Genomic DNA, 25169 nt, shown 5'->3' with positions numbered 1-25169 from the left:
CAAGGCACTGTGTATGTGTGTGTGTGTGTGTGTGTGTGTGTGTGTGTGTGTGTGTGTGTATATATATATATATATATATATATATATATATATATATATATATATATATATATAATCTAATATAATTTATTTTGTAATAATAAACAAATACCTGTATATTCTTTCACCAGAAGTTACTATGTAACAACTTTGTGCATCTGTTTGTTTTTGTAGCAGCCACTATTCATTTCTATGGATTTTGACATAAGTAGATTTAGAAGGCTGCTGAGGATCAATGGGGAGTTCATACTTAAATTCGTTGGTTGACCTCTAATATTTGTGATAACAAAAATATTAAGGAATTATTTTAATACCCTAGTGTGGCAAAGTGGGTTATAGTGCGCAGGTGTAGAGGTGATGCAGTGCTCCAAACAATGACAGACCCAGTACTGGTGATATGATGTTTTTTTTATTTTTAATCCAGTGGTCGAAACTGACCAACAGAAACGGTAATGAAATACAGGCAGTATCCAATGCTTGGTACTGCTCTGTATAAATAATGCACAGGGTAGTCCCAAATAATAACACACAAAAATAGATACACACAGACAAAACATACACGGTCACCAGTCCTATAGTGAGTGCAGTAGTGCTCGTGGTGAATATGTAATACAGTGTGATTTAGTGCAGTGTTCCGGGTGGGTGCTGGCCTCTGGTGACAGCTCCGGAACATGGTTAGCTGTCAAACAAACAAACAAGCAACAGTTAGACAAATGAAACAAAACACTCATGATACAATAACAAAGGTCCTTCCAGTCTCAATACAGTCACCAAACGAAGGAACAGATTACAATTCTCCGTCCCCTTTTATGCTGTCACACATGACCCCTTGGTAAACGAGTGCAACCACCTGTCCAATCTGCGGCTGCCACGTTATTTCCCTTCCGGGTGAATGTGTTATTGCAACGGAGTCTCACCCCCTTCCTGGCTGGCCGACTTCCCTTGAACCCTGGGAAAGAACTGTCAGGCCAGCCCATCCAGGGAACTCTGTTCTCGCTGCTTAGCCCCCTCACAGGTCAGGAGGGAGATTTACTACCAAGAATCATTGTATTCATTGTATACTGTCACACCTAGTATAAGAATACTTATGTCGAACCTATGTTTAATAAAAAAAATAATAATAATATAAATATTAATGGGATGAGTTTACAGTTAACAAGGCAGAAGTTCCTGTAATCGCCTCTATGCCAAAATCCATACAAATACTTATTTAAAATGGTGTTAATTCAAGACACTGTTAAGCTGTACCTTTTTAGTTGGTTTGATTCATATTTGCACAACTTGACATTCACTTCTCAGTTGTTTTTTCAAACTTTGTGTTTTTTCCTATTGTGAGATTATAGGATTTGGGAATTATTTTAAAAATCAACAAATTGAACTATTGATTTCTGGGCAACAGCACTACACTATCTGAAATCCTCTAATCTACACAGACACATTTTCCCAGAACGCGCAGGATAGTTGGTCACTTCCACTAAGCAGAAATAAGTAAACTTAGTTCATATTGTTTTTAAAGCACACAAAGAGTTTTGTTTTAAAAGCTAAAAAAATAATAATAATAATCGCGATACTTCGATATTTGTATTTTATACCGATTTATTAGGTATCATAGGATTTTGATATCATGATATACCTTAGGTATCGATATACTGCGGAGCACTACTACTCATTCTCAACTAACACCTGTGAATGTCTATTTTATACACCACATGTTTTAACAGGAAGAAATGTAACCTTCCCTGCCTACCTAATATTCCCCACACAAACACAAACCGGCAGGGCTTTCACCCTGCCACACACCCCAGCACTAAACTTTACCTAGGTAAAGCGAGTAACTGAGGGCATTCAGGATACAATATTCGATAGTTGCACTGAGTTGCTGAAAATTTGATAAAATAATAATTAATTTCTTTTGGAGCCATAGATTAATGCCAGCCCCCCTTTATTGAGTAGCAAGCTCTTTGTTCTCCCTCCAGGAATCTTTCCCCAGGATGAGTACCCCGAGGAGGTATCCACAGACGAGGATGATGATGAGTTATTTGGAAGTAGGAGAAGAATGAAAAAGAGAAGGAATACAGAAAGTCTGCTGGAGAAAAGCAGTGAGGCTGCCAAAGGGAAAGGTATTTATTATCTGATGTATTAGACCACTGTGAAGTAATGAAACAAAACTTGTAAGAACATTCTTATACACTGTACACAGGCATCTGTCCATCAGTCATGTCAAACATGCATTCAGTGGTGGTTGCTATTAAAATATTTTTGGAACTGTATTGATAGGCATGTCATTTAAACTTAAATACTGTTATAATATTTAATTTTTTGTGACTGGGCGGAAAAAATATGCTGTCCTGAAATATTCCAGGTTTCACTGAGCTTCATGGGATGACTACATTAGACTATAATGCTTGTTTTCTGTACACTGTTTCAAGAGCTGATGTGTATGTGAGTGCACTTTGTTGTGACACGAGGCAAAAACACAGATTCCTTTTTTCTTTTAATTTGACGGTTATACAGTTGCAGACACAAGTATTGGCACCCTGTGCCTTTTATACCACAAGTCAAGGTAACAGATTAACCCTTTGCGGTCTCAATTTTCCCTTTCTGGTCCAGTGTCGGACCCTGTCCGACATCACCAAAAAGACTCAAAAAACAGGCCTCTAGTCGTTTTCTTCTCCGGAAAAAGCCAAGAAAACCATTCAATGGCCGAGTGAGACCGATGGGAGCCGAGAGAAGCGGGAAAGAAAAAGGGGGGGGGGGGTATCTCATGAATACTGATAGACCCGACACCACATAGATAACACGGACATAAACAAACAAGATAGCTGCTTCCACATCCCGCGCTCAAAGAACATCACAGACATTTGCAGAGCTTTTTTAAGATGTTAAAGTAATAAAATAACGAGCATTATTGAGGAGTTTGGTGATAAAACGAGTGATCAAGAGATGATTTATCGGTATGTACTATTAAGAGGCATTTGAAAAATATGGTGAACAAGTGGTGGGGCGGGGCTGGAGATGCAGTACTGAGTGTCCTGTTGATATGCAGTGCCTTTTAAACCTGTTTTACTGTGAAAAAAATACTTTTAAACAGCGTGTCTAAAATAAACTGCGTGTGTGAAAAAAAATTGGACCTGACGTGCCTGACACGCGCTGAATAAATGGACCGCAAAGGGTTTAGGACAAGCATTTAGTAAACTTTAACCACTTTTTAATAAAAAAAAAAGCAAAATACAAAATGTTTAGTTATTTAACAAATACTCTTCATCAAACTTATTTCTAAAGTATTTGTTCATGACACATGTATTGGCACCCCTGCTTTACCGTAGTATTGTGTCCTCCTACTTTTATTACAGCTTTCAGAAGTTTAAGATCATTCTTAACCAGTGTGTTGCATCTTGTTTGTGAAATCTGGGCCTATTCTGCCTTGCATATTTCCTTCAGTTCAGACACGCTGCATACACAATGCTTGGCTGCAGCTTTTTTCAGATGAGTCCAAAGCATTTCTATTGATTTGAGATCTGGTGATTGGGAAGGCCGTTCCAGAACTTTTATCTTTTGTTTTCTTCAAGAACTCCAAAGTTTACAGGGCACCAGGCCACTAAACTTAAGTCAAGGCCAAAGTGTAGGATGTTTTGTTATTATTGCTCAGATTCATACATGAAGCAAATTTATTAACAAGAGTTAGAACAACACATTCTAACTTAATTACTATTTATTTGTTCAGAAAATGATGATTTTTTTTTTTTTTTTTTTAAAGCTGCCTCTGTTAGTGTCTAACACTAGAAGGACCGGAGATATACTCATACCTTGAAGCCCCGCAGCAGTCTTTCTGACGGCTGTATTCAAAACACTGTAAATAGTATAACGAACGGAGAAACAGTTGGATGTAATTGTTTTTTTTTATTGCGTACGTCACACACATCTGAACAACATAGCATATATGTTCATATATAAATATATGTTCATATATAAATAAATGAACATATATATATAAATAAATGAACATATATGTTTTACAAATCAAAACAAGAAAGTGTAAATAAATAAACATCTGAACAGACGGTTCATATTTATAAAACTGAAACAATAGCAATACATTTAACATTTCAATCGGTTTATTATCAGAGTAAAAGCAACTGAACAACGTAGATAAATAAACTTAGAAAAAAAAGTTTTACAGAAGCACACAGCACAAGAAGTTATAAAAAAAGTAATTTTATTTATTTTTTTTCAACAAAAGGGTATTCCTTTACCTTGAGTCTAAGGCTGTTCACAATCAACACAGATAATGCGCTTCTCCATGCCGCCTTTCTGCACAGGGCACAGCTGTCCGAAGTTTTATTTTTATTGCACTTGCCAACCTGGCATTGGCGTGTCTTGCGGCTCTCAGTGGGGTTGCCAGCTTCAGCTATGGGTACACGCTTAGCAGTCTCCCTCTGTTCCAAATGCTTCTTGCAAAGTTGCTAGCTAACTGTAAAATATACTCTGTCTCCTTGGTAAATTCTTCTCTGTGCATTCTTTGTAAAGTACCCAGGAGTTGATGGCTGCTAGGTCCAATACATTTTAAAACACCTGAACAGACCACCGTCGGGATCCAAAACATCAACTCCATATTTTGTTGTGTTGTAAAACTCCAGGTCTCTGGTATTTATTTTCACTAGTCCCGATGCTAATTGACTGACCAAAGCAGCAAAGCTGCCAAGCAGGCGCTAGCCTTCAAAATTAAATCCCATCGTACAAACGATAAAAAGACTACATACAAAAAATAAAGAATGAACAGTAACAGAGCAGTAACTCTGCAATTAAAATGTACCCTCAGCGACCTATATATGGAAAATCAATTACTACAAACACACATTCAAGAAGAAAAGAAACTTCTATACAATTAAGTGAAATCCCTTCACAGAGCGCTGCGGTCTCTGAGAGAGTCCCCACTACCTGTCAACACACAGGACACCATCAGCAAATACCTCAATGAAAAGCGTCTTTTCCCCAATAAAAATAAGATGCCCCACCTCGACCACCGCACTGGAGATGGTAGCAGAGCAAGAGACACTGAGAAATGCCAAACACATCATCATTCACACCGACACGAATGACTTAAAGTGAGGTGAGGCACACATTGTGAAACAGCTACACCAGACAGCAGAGACAGCTTCGCTTTAAATTCCCCAAATCGGAGATAATAATATTGACATTACTCCCCCGACTCGACACACCTACCCAAATCATCGAGAGGATCAGTGATGAAGTGACCAGCACATGCCTGCCCTTCCATAATGTCCACCTTGTCCTGCATCATGACATCGCACCCGAGCACGACCTGTACGACAATGTGCACCTCAACGTCATTGGCGTTACAATCGTCGCCCAACAGCTGAAGGACGTCCCGCTGAGACGAGCCCAAGTCACACCAAACAACCAGGAATCCAGGAGCCCAGCGAGAACCAATTGGCAGCCAAGGAACAACACACATCCCCAATGGAAACAGGACTCCACACCGAGAGGAGCCGAATGGACTCGGGAGCCATCATACAGACCGACCAGCGAGACAGCGCCCTCCACAGTCCCACTGGAACCCCACGCACACTGACACTCTCAGACACAAACAACCCCGCTACATGCAACACACACTGACCCAGATCGACGAGGCCATAGACGACAACGCCTTCTGGCAAACTTGGAACAAACTGAAACCCAACAAAGACACACCCCACAGCAATCCAAAATGGACAAATCTGGACAGAACATTTCCAACACCTATATAAAGGAATCCAAACTGAAGCCCTCACACCACAACAAAAATAAATTAGGAATAAACTGAGCTCCCTGGAGGCAATAATTAAAGATTACCAAACCCCCTTAGACACCCCCATTACCATTAAGGAGATCAGAGAAAATATTTACAAATTGAAGTACATGCAGTACGTGCATTTAACATGCTTTATTGAATTCTTAAATTAACCCTTTGCAGACGGCCCATTATAATTTCAATCGATGACGTAATTGCTTCCTACGCGGTGACAAGTGTGTTACTTTGTTTGAGTAGCAGAGAAACCTTTTGTCAGACTTCAAACAAACAGTTAGTCCGGTCTGTAGTTCAAGATCGATATTTTTATTTCATTTTTTTTAGCAATGTTTGTTCTACAAGTACAAAGAATTACCTGACAGCGTACTAAATTGCCCCAAACGTTGATAAACAAACAAAACCATTCATTGTAGTGAAATATCTGTGTGACAAACTTCAGCCTGACAAACCAATCAAAATGTACTTCACTAAAGCCCATAACCAATAGAGTGGAGTTTTGGGATGCAGTGCAGCATTTCAGTATCTATGGTTGCAGCGTTTACTCGAGATTACTGTAGACTATAGCATCAAAGTGCAATTCTTTACTAGAGGGGTTTCTAAATCGTTTTGCAAGACCCAGAACGCTTACTGATCCAAACGAAATATGGTAGAAGACATTTTTAGAGAACATAAGAACATAAGAAAGTTTACAAACGAGAGGAGGCCATTCAGCCCATCTTCCTCGTTTGGTTGTTAGTAGCTTATTGATCCCAGAATCTCATCAAGCAGCTTCAACAACATTACTGGGGAGTTGATTCCAGACCCTCACATTCAACATGCTGATGGAATCTTCCCTTCCTCACCAACTACGCCATCCAGCTCCTGGTCCAGGACCTGGTACTCTCCCGCCTAGACTACTGCACCTCCCTCCTGGCTGGCCTCCCTGTGTCCACCACCCGTCTGCTCCAGCTCATCCAGAACTCCGCTGCTCGCCTGGTGTTTTCTCTGCCTCGCTTCTCCCTCACAACTCCACTGCTCCACACTCCACTGGCTCCCGATCACCGCTCACATCCAGTTCAAGACTCTTGTACTCTCCTAAAGATGCCTTGACCAGACTGCACCCAGCTACCTCCAGATCCTCATCTCTCCCTACACCCCCACTCGACCTCTCCACTCCTCCTGCACTAGCAGACTGGCTCTACCTCCTCTACGCTCCCCTGCCTCCAGAGCCCGCTCCTTCTCCACACTCGCCCCGCAGTGGTGGAATGACCTTCCTACAGATGTCAGGACTGCCCAGTCCCTGACCACCTTCTGGCGCCTCCTCAAGACACACCTCTTCAGACAGCACCTGTAGAACTCCTCTTTTCCCTCTGGACATTATCACTCTTCCTTTAAAGTGCTTTACTTGCTCTTATCTGCTCCCTATTTTACTGCATTTAATCCTGTACTTGAGTACTATAATCTGTCACAAGTGTTATTAAATCTGTAGTATTTTATATTTAATTATATCCTGATGGAACTATCACTGACACTGTTATCTGCTCCGTTATTGAATCGTATTTTGTCATACTTGTACTTGCTAGAACCAAAGTCGTATTTTATCTTGCTCTTAATTGTATTAATACTTGTACTGTGATTCTTGAAATTTTTTTTTGTTTACGACTAAGTCGCCCTGGATAAGGGCGTCTGTTAAGAATTAAATAATAATAATGAATGCCAGAAGGAGAAGAATATCAGCTGAATTCCGAACTTACACTGATAATGAAGATTCTGAAGTAGATGAGCCTGTGAACGTTCCGGTTTTGTTTGTTTAGTTTTCAACAGATGTTAGTTATGTGAAATAAACCCTGGTTATAAATAGACTAATGTGTATAAGGATAGTAGATTGTCCAATTGTTTAGTGTAGGCTTATGTGTTACACTTACAATATTGCATCAGACTTTGCTGTTAGTGTTACCTATTTATTTATTTATTTATGTTATTGGTTACTTTTTCATTTTGCCATTTATGGATTTGGCCCAATGTAGTATATTACTTGTATAGCTATTAATTAGTTACTATAATTTAGTATTTATTTATTTATTTATTTATTTATATTGAAGACTTGGTGTTTTTTTTTTAAATATTTTATGGACAAAGTACACTAGGTATTTTTTTAAACAAGTTGTTAAAATCAGAAATATATATTTTTTGTTTGCTGTTGCTCAGACATTTATTCATATTCTAACATATGTATGTACGTAAGAATACAGACGATATTTGTTATGAATTAAAACATTTTAAAGCAATAAGTTTTGTTTTTGCTTTCTAGTTGGGTAATTTTTGATTTGACTAAATGTCAGAGTGTAACCCTTGGTATGTCCAGGTTCTACAGACACTCAGCTTTTCAAAAGGTATCATGAGCTATGCTTTAAATGGATATATACATTAACTCAAATAATAAGCTAAAGCCCTGCCAATCACTTCTCAAAAAGGTAAAAGTGCGCACCTATCACAATTTTGTATAAAGTCAAGACCATACATATTTAAATGATTTCAGATTCTAGTTCCTGAGGTGTGTGGCTACTACTGATAACTTTACATATTTATAATTAGAAGATCAGTAAATTACACTTATGAGGACGTTTCTAAAGAAATGAATTAAGTGGATTTTTAAACTTTTGTGTCACATTCAAACTAGGTCAATGTGGGTATACTTGATCATAGAATGAAATCATTATTTAGTAATCTGCAGAGCAACAGCTTTTTAGAAATGTATAACACTGTATACTTTAAGTAGATATTTGGTCTGATACATGCTTTAAATAAGAAATAGTCTTGAAGCCCAGGTGTTAAATTAGGACAAAGAAAACAATGCAGAATCAATATGGGTCAGAATAATGGACAACAATTCAAAGGGCATAATAATAGGAGCATGCTGTAGACCACCAAATTCAGACGCTGAGCAAAATAATCTGTTATACAATGACATTCGAAATGCGTGTAGAAAAGGAGAAGCCATACTAATGGGGGATTTCAACTTCCCCCGTATAAAATGGGAGAACCCGGTGGGGAGCACGACGGACGAAATTGAAATGGTGGAAATGACAAATGACTGCATCCTAACGCAATTTGTCAGGCACCGACTAGAGGGGAGACATGCCTTAATTTAGTCTTTTCAAATAATGAAGACAGAATAACTGAAACAGGTCTGAGAGCCATTGGCAAACTCAGACCACAACATGGTCTCATTTGAAGTATTTTTTAAAACCCCAAAAGTAATGACTAAAGCTAAGGTTTACAATTTTAGAAAAGCAAACTATGAAGGTATGAAACAGAGACTAACAGAAGTAGACTGGAGTAAAATAGAGAAAACATCCACAGAAAAAGGATGGCTGTTTTTTAAAAATGTAGTACTAGATGCGCAAAACAATTACGTCCCAAAAGTAGACAAATCTAAATCTAAAACAAAATGGCCAAAATGGTTTAATAGATCAATTAAAAAAAATATTCAGTGAACAAATGCGCTTTACAGAACGTTTAAAAAGGGACCAAAAACAAAGTACACAGAAAGAGTACTTGGAACTGCAAACACAAGTCAAAAAGGAAGTTAGAAAGGCCAAGAGAGAGATAGAAATCAATATTGCTACGGGGGCTAAAACCAATTCCAAAATGTTTTTCCAATATTATAACAGCAAGAGAACATTCAAAGAGGAGGTTAAATGTCTAAGAGACACAAATGGCAAAATCATAGATGAAGAAAAAAAATAGCAAATATATTAAATGATTACTTTTCACAGGTTTTTACAAAGGAGGACACGGACAACATGCCCCACATGTTGACCTGTTCCTATCCAATTTTAAATAATTTTAGCATAACAGAGGCAGAAGTGTTAAAGGAACTAGGAGCTCTTAAAATAAACAAATCCCCTGAGCCAGATGAGATCCTCCCAATAGTACTCAAACAAATGAAAGAAGTTATTTACAAACCGCTAACCAAGATCATGCAACAGTCTCTTGACACAGGGGTTGTACCGACAGACTGGAAAATTGCAAACATAATACCAATCCACAAAAATGGAGACAAAACCGAACCAGGTAACTACAGACCAATAAGCCTGACTTCCATTGTATGTAAAGTTTTGGAAACTATAATAAGATCCAAAATGGAAAATTACCTATATGGTAACAATATCCAGGTTGACAGTCAGCATGGTTTTAGGAAAGGGAGATTGTGTCTAACTAACCTACTTGACTTTTTTGAGGATGCAACATTGACAATGGATAATTGCAAAGCATGCGACATGGTTTATTTAGATTTCCAGAAAGCTTTTGACAAAGTCCTGCATAAAAGATTAATTCTCAAACTGAATGCAGTAGGGATTCAAGGAAATGCATGCACATGGATTAGGGAGTGGTTAACATGTAGAAAACAGAAAGTACTGATTAGAGGAGAAACCTCAAAATGGAGCAAGGTAACCAGTGGTGTACCACAGGGATCAGTATTAGGTCCTCTGCTATTCCTGATCTACATGAATGATTTAGATTCTGGTATAGTAAGCAAACTCGTTAAATTTGCAGATGACACAAAAATAGGAGGAGGGCAAACACTTTTGCAGCAGCAAAGGTCATTCAAAATGATCTAGACAGCATTCAGAACTGGGCAGACACGTGGCAAATGACATTTAATAGAGAAAAGTGTAATGTACTGCATGCAGGCAATAAAAATGTGCATTATAAATATCATATGGGAGATACTGAAATTGAAGAAGGGAACTATGAAAAAGACCTAGGAGTTTATGTTGACTCAGAAATGTCTTCATCTAGACAATGTGGGGAAGCTATAAAAAAGGCCAACAAGACGCTTGGATATATTGTGAGAAATGTTGAATTTAAATCAAGGGAAGTAATGTTAAAACTTTACAATGCACTAGTAAGACCTCACCTAGAATATTGTGTTCAGTTCTGGTCACCTCGTTACATAAAGGATATTGCTGCTTTAGAAAGAGTGCAAAAAAGAGCAACCAGTATTATCCCGGGTTTAAAAGGCATGTCGTATGCAGACAGGCTAAAAGAATTGAATCTATTGAGTCTTGAACAAAGAAGACTACGCGGCGATCTGATTCAAACATTCAAAATCCTAAAAGGTATAGACAGTGTCGACCCAGGGGACTTCTTTGACCTGAAAAAAGAAACAAGGACCAGGGGACACAAATGGAGAAGATAAAGGGGCATTCAGAAAAGAAAATAGGAGACACTTTTTTTACACAGAGAATTGTGAGGGTCTGGAACCAACTCCCCAATAATGTTGTTGAAGCTGACACCCTGGGATCCTTCAAGAAGCTGCTTGATGAGATTCTGGGATCAATAAGCTACTAACAACCAAACGAGCAAGATGGGCTGAATGGCCTCCTCTCGTTTGTAAACTTTCTTAAGTTCTTATGTTCTTAAGTTAAGTCATCTCAGTCTGACCTCAATGTTAGAATTCTCACAGTCCGCAAAGGGTTAAGTGTTGTAGGGTGCCAATACTTTTGTCGAGGTAATCACTATATATATATATATATATATATAATATATATATATATATATATATATATATATATATATATATATATATATACACACTTACATACAGTGGCTCTCAAAAGTATTCACCCCCCTTGGACTTTTCCACATTTTATTGTGTTACAACACGGAATAAAAATTGATTTAATTAGGAGTTTTTGCCACTGATCAACACAAAAAATGTCTATAATATCAAAGTGAAAAATACAATCTACAAATTGTTTTAAATTACCATGGTTCCAGCCGCCAGGGAGGATAGACTTTGAGTTTGTGACACAGGAAGCTGAAGTGTAAGCTTCACTTTAAGATGACTGATTTCTAATCTTTCTAATCTTCTGACAGATAAAAAAAAGAAAGAGGGAACAAAGATAGAGAACACATTGAATGGCAGAGTAAAGCAGAAGAAAGAGAGCACAGAAGCTTCTCCAGCAGGGACCTCTACTGAACTGAAACAACCCTGTGCAACAGAAGAGTCAACAGAAACCAAGTTGAAGAAGAAAAAGACGAAATTAAAGGAGTCCAGTCCCAAGAGAATTGAGGCAAATCCCAGCAGCAACCACATAGACGGACATACAGGAGAGAAAAGGAAAAAGAAGAAAACAAAGGAAGCTGTGGAAGACAGACATGATCAGGAAGATTGCTTGGAGCAAACAGCAGCTGACACCAAAGCTACCATTCTCCCCTCCAAAGGCAGAAAAATGAAAAAGTTGCGAGTCCTGGGAGTGAACGGAGAAAGGCCATGCCTTGAGCAAGCCACTCCACTGGAACAAGGCCATCCCCCCTCAGAATTACCAAAGAATATCAATAAGACAGTTGAGCTGGTTCAGGTGGACCCAGCAGCAGAGCAGATGGAAAACAGCCAGACAAAAAAGATGATGAAAAAGAAGAAAAGAAAGATTGAGGCGGCTCACCCTGCAGAGGTCAGTGGGCTCGGGGAACATGGTGGCAAGAAAAAGAAAAAGAGCTGTGTAAGTATTTGTGCATTCTAATATGATGTCCAAAAACATTCCAACTTTGCTGCATGATTAAGAAACCACTAATAGTCTTGGTTAACTGTGGACCCTAAAAATCCCTTGATTACATTTTTTTTTTTTTTTTTTAATTATTTATATAATTTATTATGTTACTTTTGACCCCGCTCCTCTGCCTGCTTTAATTTTCACAACGTTCAAAACCCCTCCCCCTTCCTTTAACAGTTGAATTTTTTGTGATAGATTCAGTCTTGTGCTGGTGTCTTTTTAGTAAATGGTGGCAAGCAATTCAAAAGACAAAGTAATTATATTTGGGTTCATTTCAGTTTTATCTCGAATGTGCAGAGCTGAAGCCGAGTGTACAGCAGGGACTTTTGTGCAATTTGTCACGTCGTTTCCACCCAAATAAATAAAATCAGCCACTTAGATGTCCTTACAGAGGCCAAACTTAGTTTAACTAATGCTGTCCGGGTCTGAATTGAGAAGTTTATTGACCCCAAAAAAGTGGAAATAATACAAACGCGGACAAAAGTATTGGCACCTTATGCTTATGATTAGGGCCCTGTGAAAATCGTTATTTCACGGGCCACGCGGAAATTGTGAAAATTAGCCCAATACCGCGATTTTTACAATATTCTTCAATATTGTCAACCCAGGGGACTTGGAAAGGGAGATCGTGTCTAACTAATCTGCTTGACTTTTCTGAGGATGCAACATTGACAGTGGATAATTGCAAAGCATACAACATGGTTTATTTAGATTTCCAGAAAGCTTCTGACTGAGCCACTCCATTGTTGCTTTTGATTTGTGCTTAGGATCATTGTCCTGCTGAAAGGTGAATCTTCTCCCCAGTCCCAGGTCTCTGGCAGACTGGAACAGGTTTTCCTCCAGGATCTGCCTGTACTTTTGCACCATCCATCTTTCCCTCGATCTTCACAAGCCTCCCTGTCCCCGCTGCTGCAAAGCATCCCCAAAACATAATATTGCCACCACCATGCTTTACTGTAGGGATGGTGTTAGCAGGGTGATGTGCCGTGTTTGGTTTACGTCACTGTGGCAAAGTGCCCGCCCCTGTGTGTATTTTGTGTGTTATGTGTTGTATGTATGGTGCGTATGTTAATGTTGGTGTATAGATTGGTACACGGGATATAAACGGGTCTGTGTTTCACGTGTATTTAAAAAGCGTAGATTTGTATTTAGGCACGAGGAGGGCACAAATCACTTCACATGCTGGTTAAATGTAATATGTGAGCACGGGGTTGCACAGAATTAATTCACGTGCTGGGATTCAAGTGAATAATTAATTAGTAATTGAATCCCAGCTCAACAGTATAAATAGGCACATTTTTAGTCACTCATGGTTAGGTGTTCGGAAGAGGAGAACGGGAGAGAGAGAGAGAGAGAGAGGAGAGTTAAAATCATTAAAACTAAACATAAGTGTGTGTACTCACCGTGTTTGTTTGTCTCCGTGCAGCGTTTGTGTTTAGTGCGTTTTGTTTGTCTGTTTACTTTGGCGTATAGTGCCGTGTCCTGTTTTGTGTACCGTTTAAAACCTTTTTATTTGTTAATAAACGCTGAGTGCCACCATTGCACTCGGCTCATCATCACCACTGTCTCTGTCTGTGTATTCCTTTCTGGTCTGACGCCACCCACTCTGGCCGTCTTTGTGACACGTGGTGTCTTCGTGGGATAGCCGCGCCTCCAAGCGTCAGACCAGGAGGGGTCTGGATTAAAAAAAAAAAAAAAAAAGGATTACAAATATTGTTTTGGGGGAAAAAAGAAAAAAAAAAGTCAATGGCAGAAGACGCCATCAAACTGCGGGGCTGGTTCCTGGAGAATGCTGGGCTGGAGGCCCAGTCTCTGCCCATAGTCGTCCGGGCCCTGTGGATGATGGACAGTGAGAGATGGGAGGCATATCAGGAGGAACACACCCCAAACACCTTGGAGGAAGGTGTGGAGTTTGTCCTCAGCTACCTGGAGGCAACCATAAACGGAACAGCAGCCCAGGTACCAGGACCACCAGCAGAGGAGTACCTGCTGTCCCCATCTCCACCAGCAGAGGGTGAGTACCTGCTGTCCCCATCTCCACCAGCAGAGGGTGAATGCCTGCTGGTTGAGCGTCCACAGCCCAAGCGGAAGGAGCCTGAACGTCCTACGCCTGAGTGGAAGGAGCCCAAACATCCTACGCCTGAGTGGGAGGAGCCCGAACGTCCTACGCCTGAGTGGGAGGAGCCCGAACGTCCTACGCCTGAGTGGGGGGAGCCCGAACGTCCACAGCCCAAGAGGGGGGAGTCGGTGCGTCCACAGCCCAAAAGGGAGGAGTCGGTGCGTCCACAGCCCAAAAGGGAGGAGTCGGTGCGTCCACAGCCCAAAGGGAGGCAAGTCGGGGCTTCCACAGCTCTGGGACCCAAGCCACCAGCAGAGGGAAAATGCCTGCTGGTTCAGCCCCAAGAGCCGGAAGGGGAGGAGTTACAGGCCCAACCCCCTGAAAATTTTTGGGGGGGAGAGGGGCAGGAGGCTGGTGTCCCCCAGCAGCTTCTATTCATGCTGCTGAAGGCAGCACGGCGCGCACCAGCCCAGCCGCCACAGCGGAGGGAGCCAGCGCCGCCAGGAGCAGAGGAGCTGCCTCTGCCTCCGCCACCTCCACCGGCAGGAGCAGAGGAGCAGGAGCTGCCTCTGCCTCCGCCACCTCCACCGCTTCCTCCACTAGGAGCAGAGGAGCAGGAGCTGCCTCTGCCTCCACCACCACCAGGAGCAGAGGAGCTGGAGCTGCCTCTGCTTCCGCCACCGCCCGGAGCAGAGGAGCAGGAGCTGCCTCTGCTGCCCGTACCTCCACAGGGAGTACGGTGGCCGGAGCCCCAGAAAGGGGAGCTGCCGGCCACGAAGAAGGGGGACGAGGTCTGGAGACCACTTTCCCCAGCAGCAGTTTCGCTGCAGGAGTTCTTGTGGCCGGAGCCCCACAGGAGGGAGCTGCCGGCTACGAAGAAGGGGGAGGTCGGGGGACCACCTGCCCCCGCAGCTTTTTCGCTGCAGGACGGGACCAGCATGCTGTCAGCCGTGCCACTACCAGCAGGGGAGCTGACAGCATTTCCAGCCATGGGCCCACTGAAGCCTCCCTTCCCAGCCCGAGACTTTGGCCTGGACTGCTGGGTATTTAAGGGGGAGGTGGCCGTTGAGGCCATGTGTGCTTTGCACAGGGGGGGTATATGTGGCAAAGTGCCCGCCCCTGTGTGTATTTTGTGTGTTATGTGTTGTATGTATGGTGCGTATGTTAATGTTGGTGTATAGATTGGTACACGGGATATAAACGGGTCTGTGTTTCACGTGTATTTAAAAAGTGTAGATTTGTATTTAGGCACGAGGAGGGCACAAATCACTTCACGTGCTGGTTAAATGTAATATGTGAGCACGGGGTTGCACAGAATTAATTCACGTGCTGGGATTCAAGTGAATAATTAATTAGTAATTGAATCCCAGCTCAACAGTATAAATAGGCACATTTTTAGTCACTCGTGGTTAGGTGTTCGGAAGAGGAGAACGGGAGAGAGAGAGAGAGAGAGAGGAGAGTTAAAATCATTAAAACTAAACATAAGTGTGTGTACTCACCGTGTTTGTTTGTCTCCGTGCAGCGTTTGTGTTTAGTGCGTTTTGTTTGTCTTTTTACTTTGGCGTATAGTGCCGTGTCCTGTTTTGTGTACCGTTTAAAACCTTTTTATTTGTTAATAAACGCTGAGTGCCACCATTGCACTCGGCTCATCATCACCACCGTCTCTGTCTGTGTATTCCTTTCTGGTCTGACGCCACCCACTCTGGCCGTCTTTGTGACAGTCACACATATCGCTTAGCATTGAGACCAAAAAGTTCCACTTTGATCTTATCAGACCACAATACCTTCTCCCACATGCGTGCAGTGTTTCTTTGCAAAAGCTATGCGGCACAGATTTCCAGAAAGCTTTTGACAAAGTCCCGCATAAAAGATTAATTCTCAAACTGAACGCAGTAGGGATTCAAGGAAATGCATGCACATGGATTAGGGAGTGGTTAACATGTAGAAAACAGAAAGTACTGATAAGAGGAGAAACCTCAAAATGGAGCGAGGTAACCAGTGGTGTACCACAGGGATCACTATTAGGTCCTCTGCTATTCCTAATCTACATTAATGATTTAGACTCTGGTGTAGTAAGCAAACTTGTTAATTTTGCAGATGACACAAAAATAGGAGGAGTGGCAAACACTGTTGCAGCAGCAAAGGTCATTCAAAATGATCTAGACAGCATTCAGAACTGGGCAGACACATGGCAAATGACATTTTGATAGAGAACAGTGTAAAGTATTGCATGCAGGCAATAATAATGTGCATTATAAATATCATATGGGAGATACTGAAATTGAAGAAGGGAACTATGAAAAAGACCTAGGAGTTTATGTTGACTCAGAAATGTCTTCATCTAGACAATGTGGGGAAGCTATAAAAAAGGCTAACAAGGTGCTTGGATATATTGTGAGAAGTGTTGAATTTAAATCAAGGGAAGTAATGTTAAAACTCTACAATGCATTAGTAAGACCTCACCTAGAATATTGTGTTCAGTTCTGGTCACCTCGTTACAAAAAAGGATATTGCTGCTCTAGAAAGAGTGCAAAGAAGAGCAACCAGAATTATCCCGGGTTTAAAAGGCATGTAGTATGCAGACAGGCTAAAAGAATTGAATCTATTCAGTCTTGAACAAAGAAGACTATGCGGCGATCTGATTCAAACATTCAAAATCCTAAAAGGTATAGACAATGTCAACCCAGGGGACTTCTTTGACCTGAAAAAAGAAACAAGGACCAGGGGTCACAAATGGAGATTAGATAAAGGGGCATTCAGAACAGAAAATAGGAGGCACTTTTATACACAGAGAATTGTGAGGGTCTGGAACCAACTCCCCAGTAATGTTGTTGAAGCTGACACCCTGGGATCCTTCAAGAAGCTGCTTGATGAGATTCTGGGATCAATAAGCTACTAACAACCAAACGAGCAAGATGGGCTGAATGGCCTTCTCTCGTTTGTAAACTTTCTTATGTTCTTATGTTCTTAAAACCATGCTGACTGTCTCCCAGGATATTGTTACCATATAGGTAATTTTCCATTTTAGATCTATTTATAGTTTCCATAAGTTTACATATAATAGAAGTCAGTCTTATTGGTCTGTAGTTACCTGGTTTGGTTTTGTCTACCTTTTTGTGGATCGGTATTACCTATGCAATTTTCCAGTCTGTCGGTACAAGCCTTGTGTCAAGAGACTGTTGTATGATCTTGGTTAGCGGTTTGTAAATAACTTCTCTCATTTCTTTGAGTACTATTGGGAAGATCTCATCCAGCCCAGGGGATTTGTTTATTTTAAGAGCTCCTAGTCCCTTTAGCACTTCTGCCTCTGTTATGCTAAAGTTATTTAAAACTGCATAGGAACAGGTTGACATGTGGGGCATGTTGTTTTTTTTGCCATTTGTGTCTCTTAGATATTTAACCTCCTCTTTTGAATGTTCTCTTGCTGTTATAATATTGGAAAAACATTTTGGAATTGGTTTTAGCCCCCTTAGCAATATTGATTTCCATCTCTCTCTCTTGGCCTTTCTAACTTCCTTTTTGACTTGTGTTTGCAGTTCCAAGTACTCTTTCTGTGTACTTTGTTTTTGGTCCTTTTTAAACGCTCTGAAAAGTGCCTTTTTTTGCTGAATATTTTTTTTAATTGATCTATTAACCCTTTGCAGTCCATTTATTAAGTGCGTGTCAGGCGCGTCAGGTCCAATTTATTTTCACACTTGCAGTTAATTTTAGATGCGCTGTTTAAAAGTATTTTTATTCCCACAGTCAAATGGGTTTAAAAGGCCCTGCATATCAACAAGCACTCACTAGGTATCTCCAGCCCCGCCCCACCCTTTCGTTCGCTATAGCTTTCACATATGCTAAGAGATAAATAATAATAGTAGTACATAGTACATACAATCATCTCCTGATCACTCGTTTTATCACCAAACGCCTCAATAATGCGATCCAAGTCATTATTTTATTACTATAACATCTGAAAAAAGCTCTGCAAATGTCCATGATATTCTGTGCTGATGCAGTAGCAGCCAGCTTGTATGGCAAGGGCAAGTATGACTATTCATGAGATACACCCTTTTATTTATTTTTTTCGGCTTGTCTCGGCTCCTGTCGCTCCCACTCGGCCATTGAATGGTTTTCTCGGCTTTTTCCTGAGAAAAAACGACTAGAAACCCGTTTTTTGCGTCTTTTTGATGATGTCGGACAGGGTCCAACATTGGACCGGATAGGAATAATTGCAATGTTGGACCAGGTCCAACATAGGACCGCAAAGGGTTAAACCATTTTGGCCATTTTGTTTTAGATTTAGATTTGTCTACTTTGGGGGTGTAATTGTTTTGCGCCTCTAGTACTACATTTTTAAAAAACAGCCATCCTTTTTCTGTGGGTGTTTTCTCTATTTTACTCCAATCTACTTCTGTTAGTCTCTGTTTCATACCTTCATAGTTTGCTTCTCTAAAATTGTAAACCTTAGCTTTAGTCATTACTTTTGGGGTTTTAAAAAACACTTCAAATGACACCCAAGAAGGAATCTTCCCTTCTGAGGATGCAGAATCTGATATCTTGGCTGCCACGGTAAGCCCCTCCCTGTCAGAGGAGCTCACTGCCCTTCTTAGACGTGCTACCACAGTGTTGCAAGTGCCTTGGCCCACGGAAGATGAGTATAAACGCTCCATCTTTGATAGGGACCCTGCTGCTATATGGCAGCATGTGCCCCCCCCCCCCCCCCCCCCCCCCCAAGCCCATAAGATGGCAAAGCAATGGCGTAACAGGCACCCTCAGCCCCAGAAACAGGTGCAGGCCCATTCAGCCCCAGCTAGGGCTAATGCACAGAACCGCTTTCAGGGTGCACTGCGCGGAGGCCGGTGCAATTACTGGCGTCCTGCTCCCAAGCAGCTGCTGCAGGCCCAGCCCCTGTGAGCCAGCAGTCATAGGGTTTTGCTGCCACAGGTCCAGGGCTCATTCTATCAGGCACTCCTAGATTATTTGGCGATCATGCATCACAGACACCTGGGTGCTTACCACCATTAAGGGTGACTACTCTCAAGTTTCCTTTCTCCCTTTCAGGGCATAATCGTAACAATGGTCATGAACCCTCAAGACACTATTTTAGTGTCTCAGGAGGTATCAACCCTGCTGCAGAGACAGGCCATTTCAATTGTTCACCTTCTCAACGAGAGAGAAGGGTTTTACTCAAGGTATTTCATAGTGCCGAAACGGGATGGTAGTCTCAGACCGATCCTCGACCTCAGACAGCTCAATCTGTACTTGATAGTACCATCGTTCAAGATGCTGACAACGTGGCAGCTGTTGTAGTCAGTCAGGTCAGGCGACTTATTCACTACGGTGGATCGCAAGGACGACCTTGCGATCCACCGTAGTGAATAAGTCGCCTGACCTGAATAAATCGCCTGACCACATCCCTGTAAAACCCAGCCACAGGAAATATTTGTGGTTCGCTTTTGAAAGGACGGCATACAAGTTCCTTGTACTGCTGTTTGGCCCCTCTAGCACCTCGCACTTTCTCCTTGCTAAACTGGCTCCTCTGAGACTCAGAGGCATCAGAGTGCTCAATTAACAGGACAATTGGCTGATATGTGCTGAGTCACCAGCACAGGCAGTGTTGCACACGAGACTGGTCACCAGCCACCTCCAATGGCTAGGCTTCACGGTGAACCATTCAAAAAGCCGGCTGACGTCCGCTCAAAGGGTTGTCTATCTCGGCGTCGGCCTCGATTCCGTAAACATGATCGCCATTCACTCGGACGACAGGATCCAGAGGCCAACTGTCTGCTTGGAGCTTTTCATCCCAATGCAGCTGTGAGGGTACTGACCTTCCAGAGACTTCTGGGTCTGAATGCAAGCATCTCAGGTTCTTGCCTCAGGGTTCCTGCACATGTGCCCTCTCCAAGCCTGGTTCAACCACAAGGTCCTTCACCCTGTCTTGGACCGGAACCACCTGCTTACAGTATCTGGTCACTGTTTGGAAGCTCTCTCGTGGTGGAAACAACCAGCTCATCTCTGGTTAGGCACAGTTCTGTGTCATGAGGAGAGGTGGTGACCACAGATACTTCCAACCTGGTTTGTGGCGCTGTCTGGAAAGGCCAGTGGGTGCAGGGCATGTTGAAACCCCCATGGGAGGGTCTTCATATAAATACTTAGTTGCTTGCAGTTCATCGGACAACGCCACAGTGGTGGCTTATATCGACCACCAGGGCGGTCTCAATTGTGTTGCCTGTTAGCTTTTGCTATGGGCCCATGAACCCCTGCTTTCAGAAAGAGCATTTCACATGCCAGACAGACCCCACAGTTAAGAATGGGGACTTCAACTGGAGGTTGTGAACCTGGAAGAAGTTCGGGTGCGCAGAGATAGATCTCTGTGCGACCCAGGAGTCCACCCATTGTCCCCACTGGTATTCTCTAATGGAGAGCAGTCAACTGCTTGGCATAGACGCACTGGCCCACAGATGGTCCAGGACTGCTCTGTGCTTTCCCACCATTGCCACTGTTTCCACTGTGTTCGGAGAAGATCAGGCAAGACCAGGCTCGCGTGCTCTTAGTAGCCCTGAAGTGGCCCAGGAGGACCTGGTTCTCGACACTGGCACAGCTCCTGTACGGTCAGCCGTGGGAGTTGCCGGCCCGTCGCGACCTGCTGAGTCAGTTCTGCAATTTTCAGTTCTGGGTCTGGCCCCTGAGCGGAAACCTCAGGTTATCTGAGGGTCATTGTCACCCTTCAGAGTGCCAGGGCAGCGTATACGCCAGGGGTGCCCAAAGTTTGCAGAGCAGAGGGACACATAGCATAGCTACTGTGGGACCGTGGGCCACAATGTGACCAAATTGCTTGGATTGCAAATTTCAAGTACCTTTTTCAGGTGCATTTATTTGCTTACCTGTCAACATTTGAGTTTTCAAAATAAGGGAGCTTTTGTAAACTGAAATTTTAGTGGCCAGAATTGAAGTGAATGCCTACATAAGACAAAGGCATACAACTATTCCACTTTATTACTTGGTAGAATGATAGACTGTGATGCGCTGCTCCTTCTAATTGCTTTTAAATAGGAAAAATGTCAAAACAGAAAAATTTTCATTTTATGATTCACAATCCAAATCTCTCTTGGCCCCTGTGGTTCTTATTGTATTGTATTGTATTGTATTGTAATTGTAGGTGGCTGATTTGGCAGCAGCCAATACTTTGTAAACAGGTCCGCTGTAGTTGATTTTATACGACAGCAAAGCATATTGAATTGGCTTTCATCACACAACAGACCTAAGGACGAGCTATGGCACCTACTTTTGTAACCAGAAAAAAAAACTCTAAATTCAATAAGTCTATGTGGCAAAGTGGTTTGCAGTGTGCAGGTGTAGAGGTGATGCAGTGCTCAAGAGAATGACAACGTTACTGGTGAAATGATGGTTTATTTGTAATCCAAAGTCACTTGACAACAGTAAATAATAATGTTAACTGGCAATACACAATGATGGTTGCTCAGTAACACCACAAGGTTCAGTCCTGAAACAATAAACACTGTATTTAATACACGCACAATACACATGATTTCCATTACACGAGAGTAGATGTTAAAACTTCATGCTGATTTGAACTCGGCTCTCGCCAAGATAAGCACCAACTAAGACATAGCTTTACAGTAAACTAATGTGATCCATATGCGTCTCCATCCATTTACGTTTCCTTCCATATGATGATGTAGATATCCTTCTGTCTGGTGTTAATGGCTGAAGTGTAATGCTGGCTCCAGGGATCAGCTTATTTTGCCTCCCTGGCGCATCAGCACACACAACGGCTGCGATGCTGGCTCCGGGGATCAACCAAAGTGCGGCCTCCCCAGCGCATCAGCATGACAACCGTCTTGATTGAGCTAAGTAGGGTACATCTCTGGGGTTTTCAAGTGGGCACCTTCCATCCTCAGTGTTTCGTCGACTAGCCCACGACACCTCAAGAGGGCTCAACGGTGATTCTGGCGTCCCAGCATCACCCCCCTCCGTCCCCCACTCAACTCAGCCCAGCTTACTTACCTGTCCCCAGCCAGAATCTTTCCGTCTCAACCACAGCCAGTTGCTGCTCCTCTCTGCTGCTTCAGATAAGTTCTTCACTGTGCGATGCAACTCTTGGCCACTGAATCCGACGTCTCTGAGAAACCGGGTTGTAGAGTGTGCCGCAAATCCTCGACAACCCACTTCCACTGGGTAAACCCGAACTCTCCATCCTCGCTGTTCCGCTTCAGTGGCTACTTGAGCATACCGCAGTTTCTTCCTCTCATACGCCTCATCTACAGCGTCCTCCCATGGCACTGTTAACTCTACCAGGTGAACAAGGCGTGCTGATCCAGACCACAAGACAATATCTGGTCGAAGGTTAGTGGTGGCAATCTCAGGTGGAAAAATAAGCCGTTGACCAACATCTGCCAGCATTTTCCAGTCTCTAGCAGCTTCCAGTTGTCCTGGGCAAGGATTGGTTTTAACACCTTTTCTTGGTGGTTGCTCTCCTGGGCGGAGGAATGTTGTCTTTTGTGTGTAATGTTTTGATGGAACAGGTGGCAACTTATTGGTCATGTTACGCTTGTCTTCCAATGCTAAGGCCAAACATCGCAGCACCTGGTCATGGCGCCAAGTAAACCGTCCTTGGCTAAGAGCCACCTTACATCCTGTCAAAATGTGCCTTAATGTTGCAGGTGATGAACACAAAGGACATGAGGGATCCTCTCCTACCCAGAGGTTTAGGTTCTGTGGTGATGGGAGAACATCATATGTTGACCTGATGAGGAAACTGATCCTGCTCTGTTCCATTGACCATAGGTCTTGCCAGCCAATCTTGCGTTGTTCCACACTCTCCAATCTCATCCATTCTCCCTGTTTGGCCTGGGAAATGGCCTTTATACACCTCATCCTCTCCTCCTGCTTTTGCACCTCGTTGACTACCAGCTTCCTTCTTTGAGCTGGGGCCGCCTTGTGCCATGTAGGAGGAGTTGAACTGAAACCAAGACCCCCTCTTCCATGCTGAACTTGCCCCATGATATCACCAATTCGAAGGGCAGCCTTTGCATCTTCCACAGCTTTCTTTGCCGCCCACTTTCTTCCAGTTTTCAACACAGGTGCTGCCTCCCTTACGCATTTATCACGTGACTCTACTAATGTCATTTCCAGTCTGACCTTGGCGCACTTAAACTCCTCGGTTAGAGCAGAGACTGGTAGCTGCAGTATTCCTTTACCATAAAGTCCCACTCTGCTGAGGCAGCGTGGAACTCCCAACCATTTCCTGATGTATGAACTAATTAAAGCTTCCAGCTTCTCTACTGTTGTCAAAGAAACCTCGTACACAGTCAGTGGCCACAGCAACCTCGGTAGTAGACCAAACTGAAAGCACCAGAGTTTTAGTTTACCTGGTAGAGCGCAGCTGTCTATGCTCTTCAACCCTTCCACTGCTTGTTGTCTAACTTCTCCCACACGAACTGTGTCCTTTAGATCCCCATCGTACCATCTCCCAAGACTCTTCACTGGCTTCTCAGACACTGTTGGTATTGCCTCACCATTAATGAAGAATGTTTTATCTACTACTTTGCCTTTAATTATAGAGATGCTCCTTGATTTAGTGGGCTTGAATTGCATTCGTGCCCATTCAATGTTATTGGTTAATTTGCCCAATAATCGATTAGTGCAGGCTACTGTTGTAGTCATGGTTGTCATGTCATCCATGTATGCTCGAATTGGTGGTAGTCGCATTCCAGAAGCCAAGCGCTCTCCTCCTACTACCCATTTTGATGCCCTAATGATTACTTCCATTGCCATTGTAAAAGCCAGTGGAGAAATGGTGCATCCTGCCATTATTCCAACCTCTAGGCATTGCCATGTAGTGCTGAATTCTGAAGTTGAAAAACTGAATTGCAAATCTCCAAAATAGGCTTTCACTAAATTTGTTATTGTCATCGGTACACTGAAAAAATCAAATGCTGCCCAAACATGGTCACAAGCCCAAAGTGAGTGCTCGTGGTGCAAATACAATTAATCGTGAATTGTAAAAGTGCAGTGTTGTCTGGGTTTTGTGCTGGTCTGTAGCAACAGCTCCGGATCGTGTTAGCCGTCTAATAACAACAAACAAGTATAATTAGACACGACAAAACAAACAAAACACTCATGATTTACAATACGGTTCTCCTTCCGATTTAGCGTTAACCATAACAAAGGAACAGATCACCTCACTACGTCCCCTTGGATACTGTCAATCATGACCCATTGGTAAACGATTGCAACCGCTCCTCCAATCCTGGGATTGAACCCACGACCCTCCTCTCAAGAGAATGCTGCCTTTAGAATGATCTGGCCATCCAGTCCAGGGCACTCTGTTCCCATTACACCGCACCCCTGGAGGTCGGTAGGGAGATTTGTCACCAAGAATCATTCTGTCTCCATCACAGTCCACCATTATCAGTCTGAATTTCTAAAGTAATGTTAATGCTGAAATTGTAATAGAAACGCCTTTCACTGTTTGAGTGACTTTTCTGCAGAATGCTTTGCAATTTGTGAGTCTAGGAACATGTCTACTACAGAAATGCTGACCTAGTCACAACATGTAATAAAGGTCTCTGCATATGTGACTTTCTTGATCTTTCAGAAAAGAAAGATGTTATTAATTGAAGCACTGGTTTTCTGAGCATCACTGTCTTTTTGATGTTTTTGTGATCTCTCATGCTTATCACAAGTATCATTCTTGCTCCCATGTCCCACT

The 25169-nt window shown here is 42.5% G+C and overlaps 1 protein-coding gene across 1 annotated transcript in view; it reads left to right on the top strand.

Annotated features, from left to right (window-relative positions):
* LOC131737877 (ribosomal RNA processing protein 1 homolog B-like) overlaps nucleotides 1-25169 on the top strand; it is a 58724-nt gene that overhangs the window by 10695 nt on the left and 22860 nt on the right. The window contains exons 4-5 of the mRNA XM_059029652.1: nucleotides 2016-2159; nucleotides 11714-12339. Of these exons, the coding sequence (XP_058885635.1) occupies nucleotides 2016-2159; nucleotides 11714-12339 (770 nt within the window). The remainder of the gene's footprint in view (nucleotides 1-2015; nucleotides 2160-11713; nucleotides 12340-25169) is intronic.

Source organism: Acipenser ruthenus, chromosome 8 (genome assembly GCF_902713425.1).
Source record: "Acipenser ruthenus chromosome 8, fAciRut3.2 maternal haplotype, whole genome shotgun sequence".
In the NCBI taxonomy this organism is placed as follows: Eukaryota; Metazoa; Chordata; class Actinopteri; order Acipenseriformes; family Acipenseridae; genus Acipenser; species Acipenser ruthenus.
Note: the sequence above shows the minus strand (reverse complement) of the source record. Positions and strands in the feature narration are given on the sequence as shown.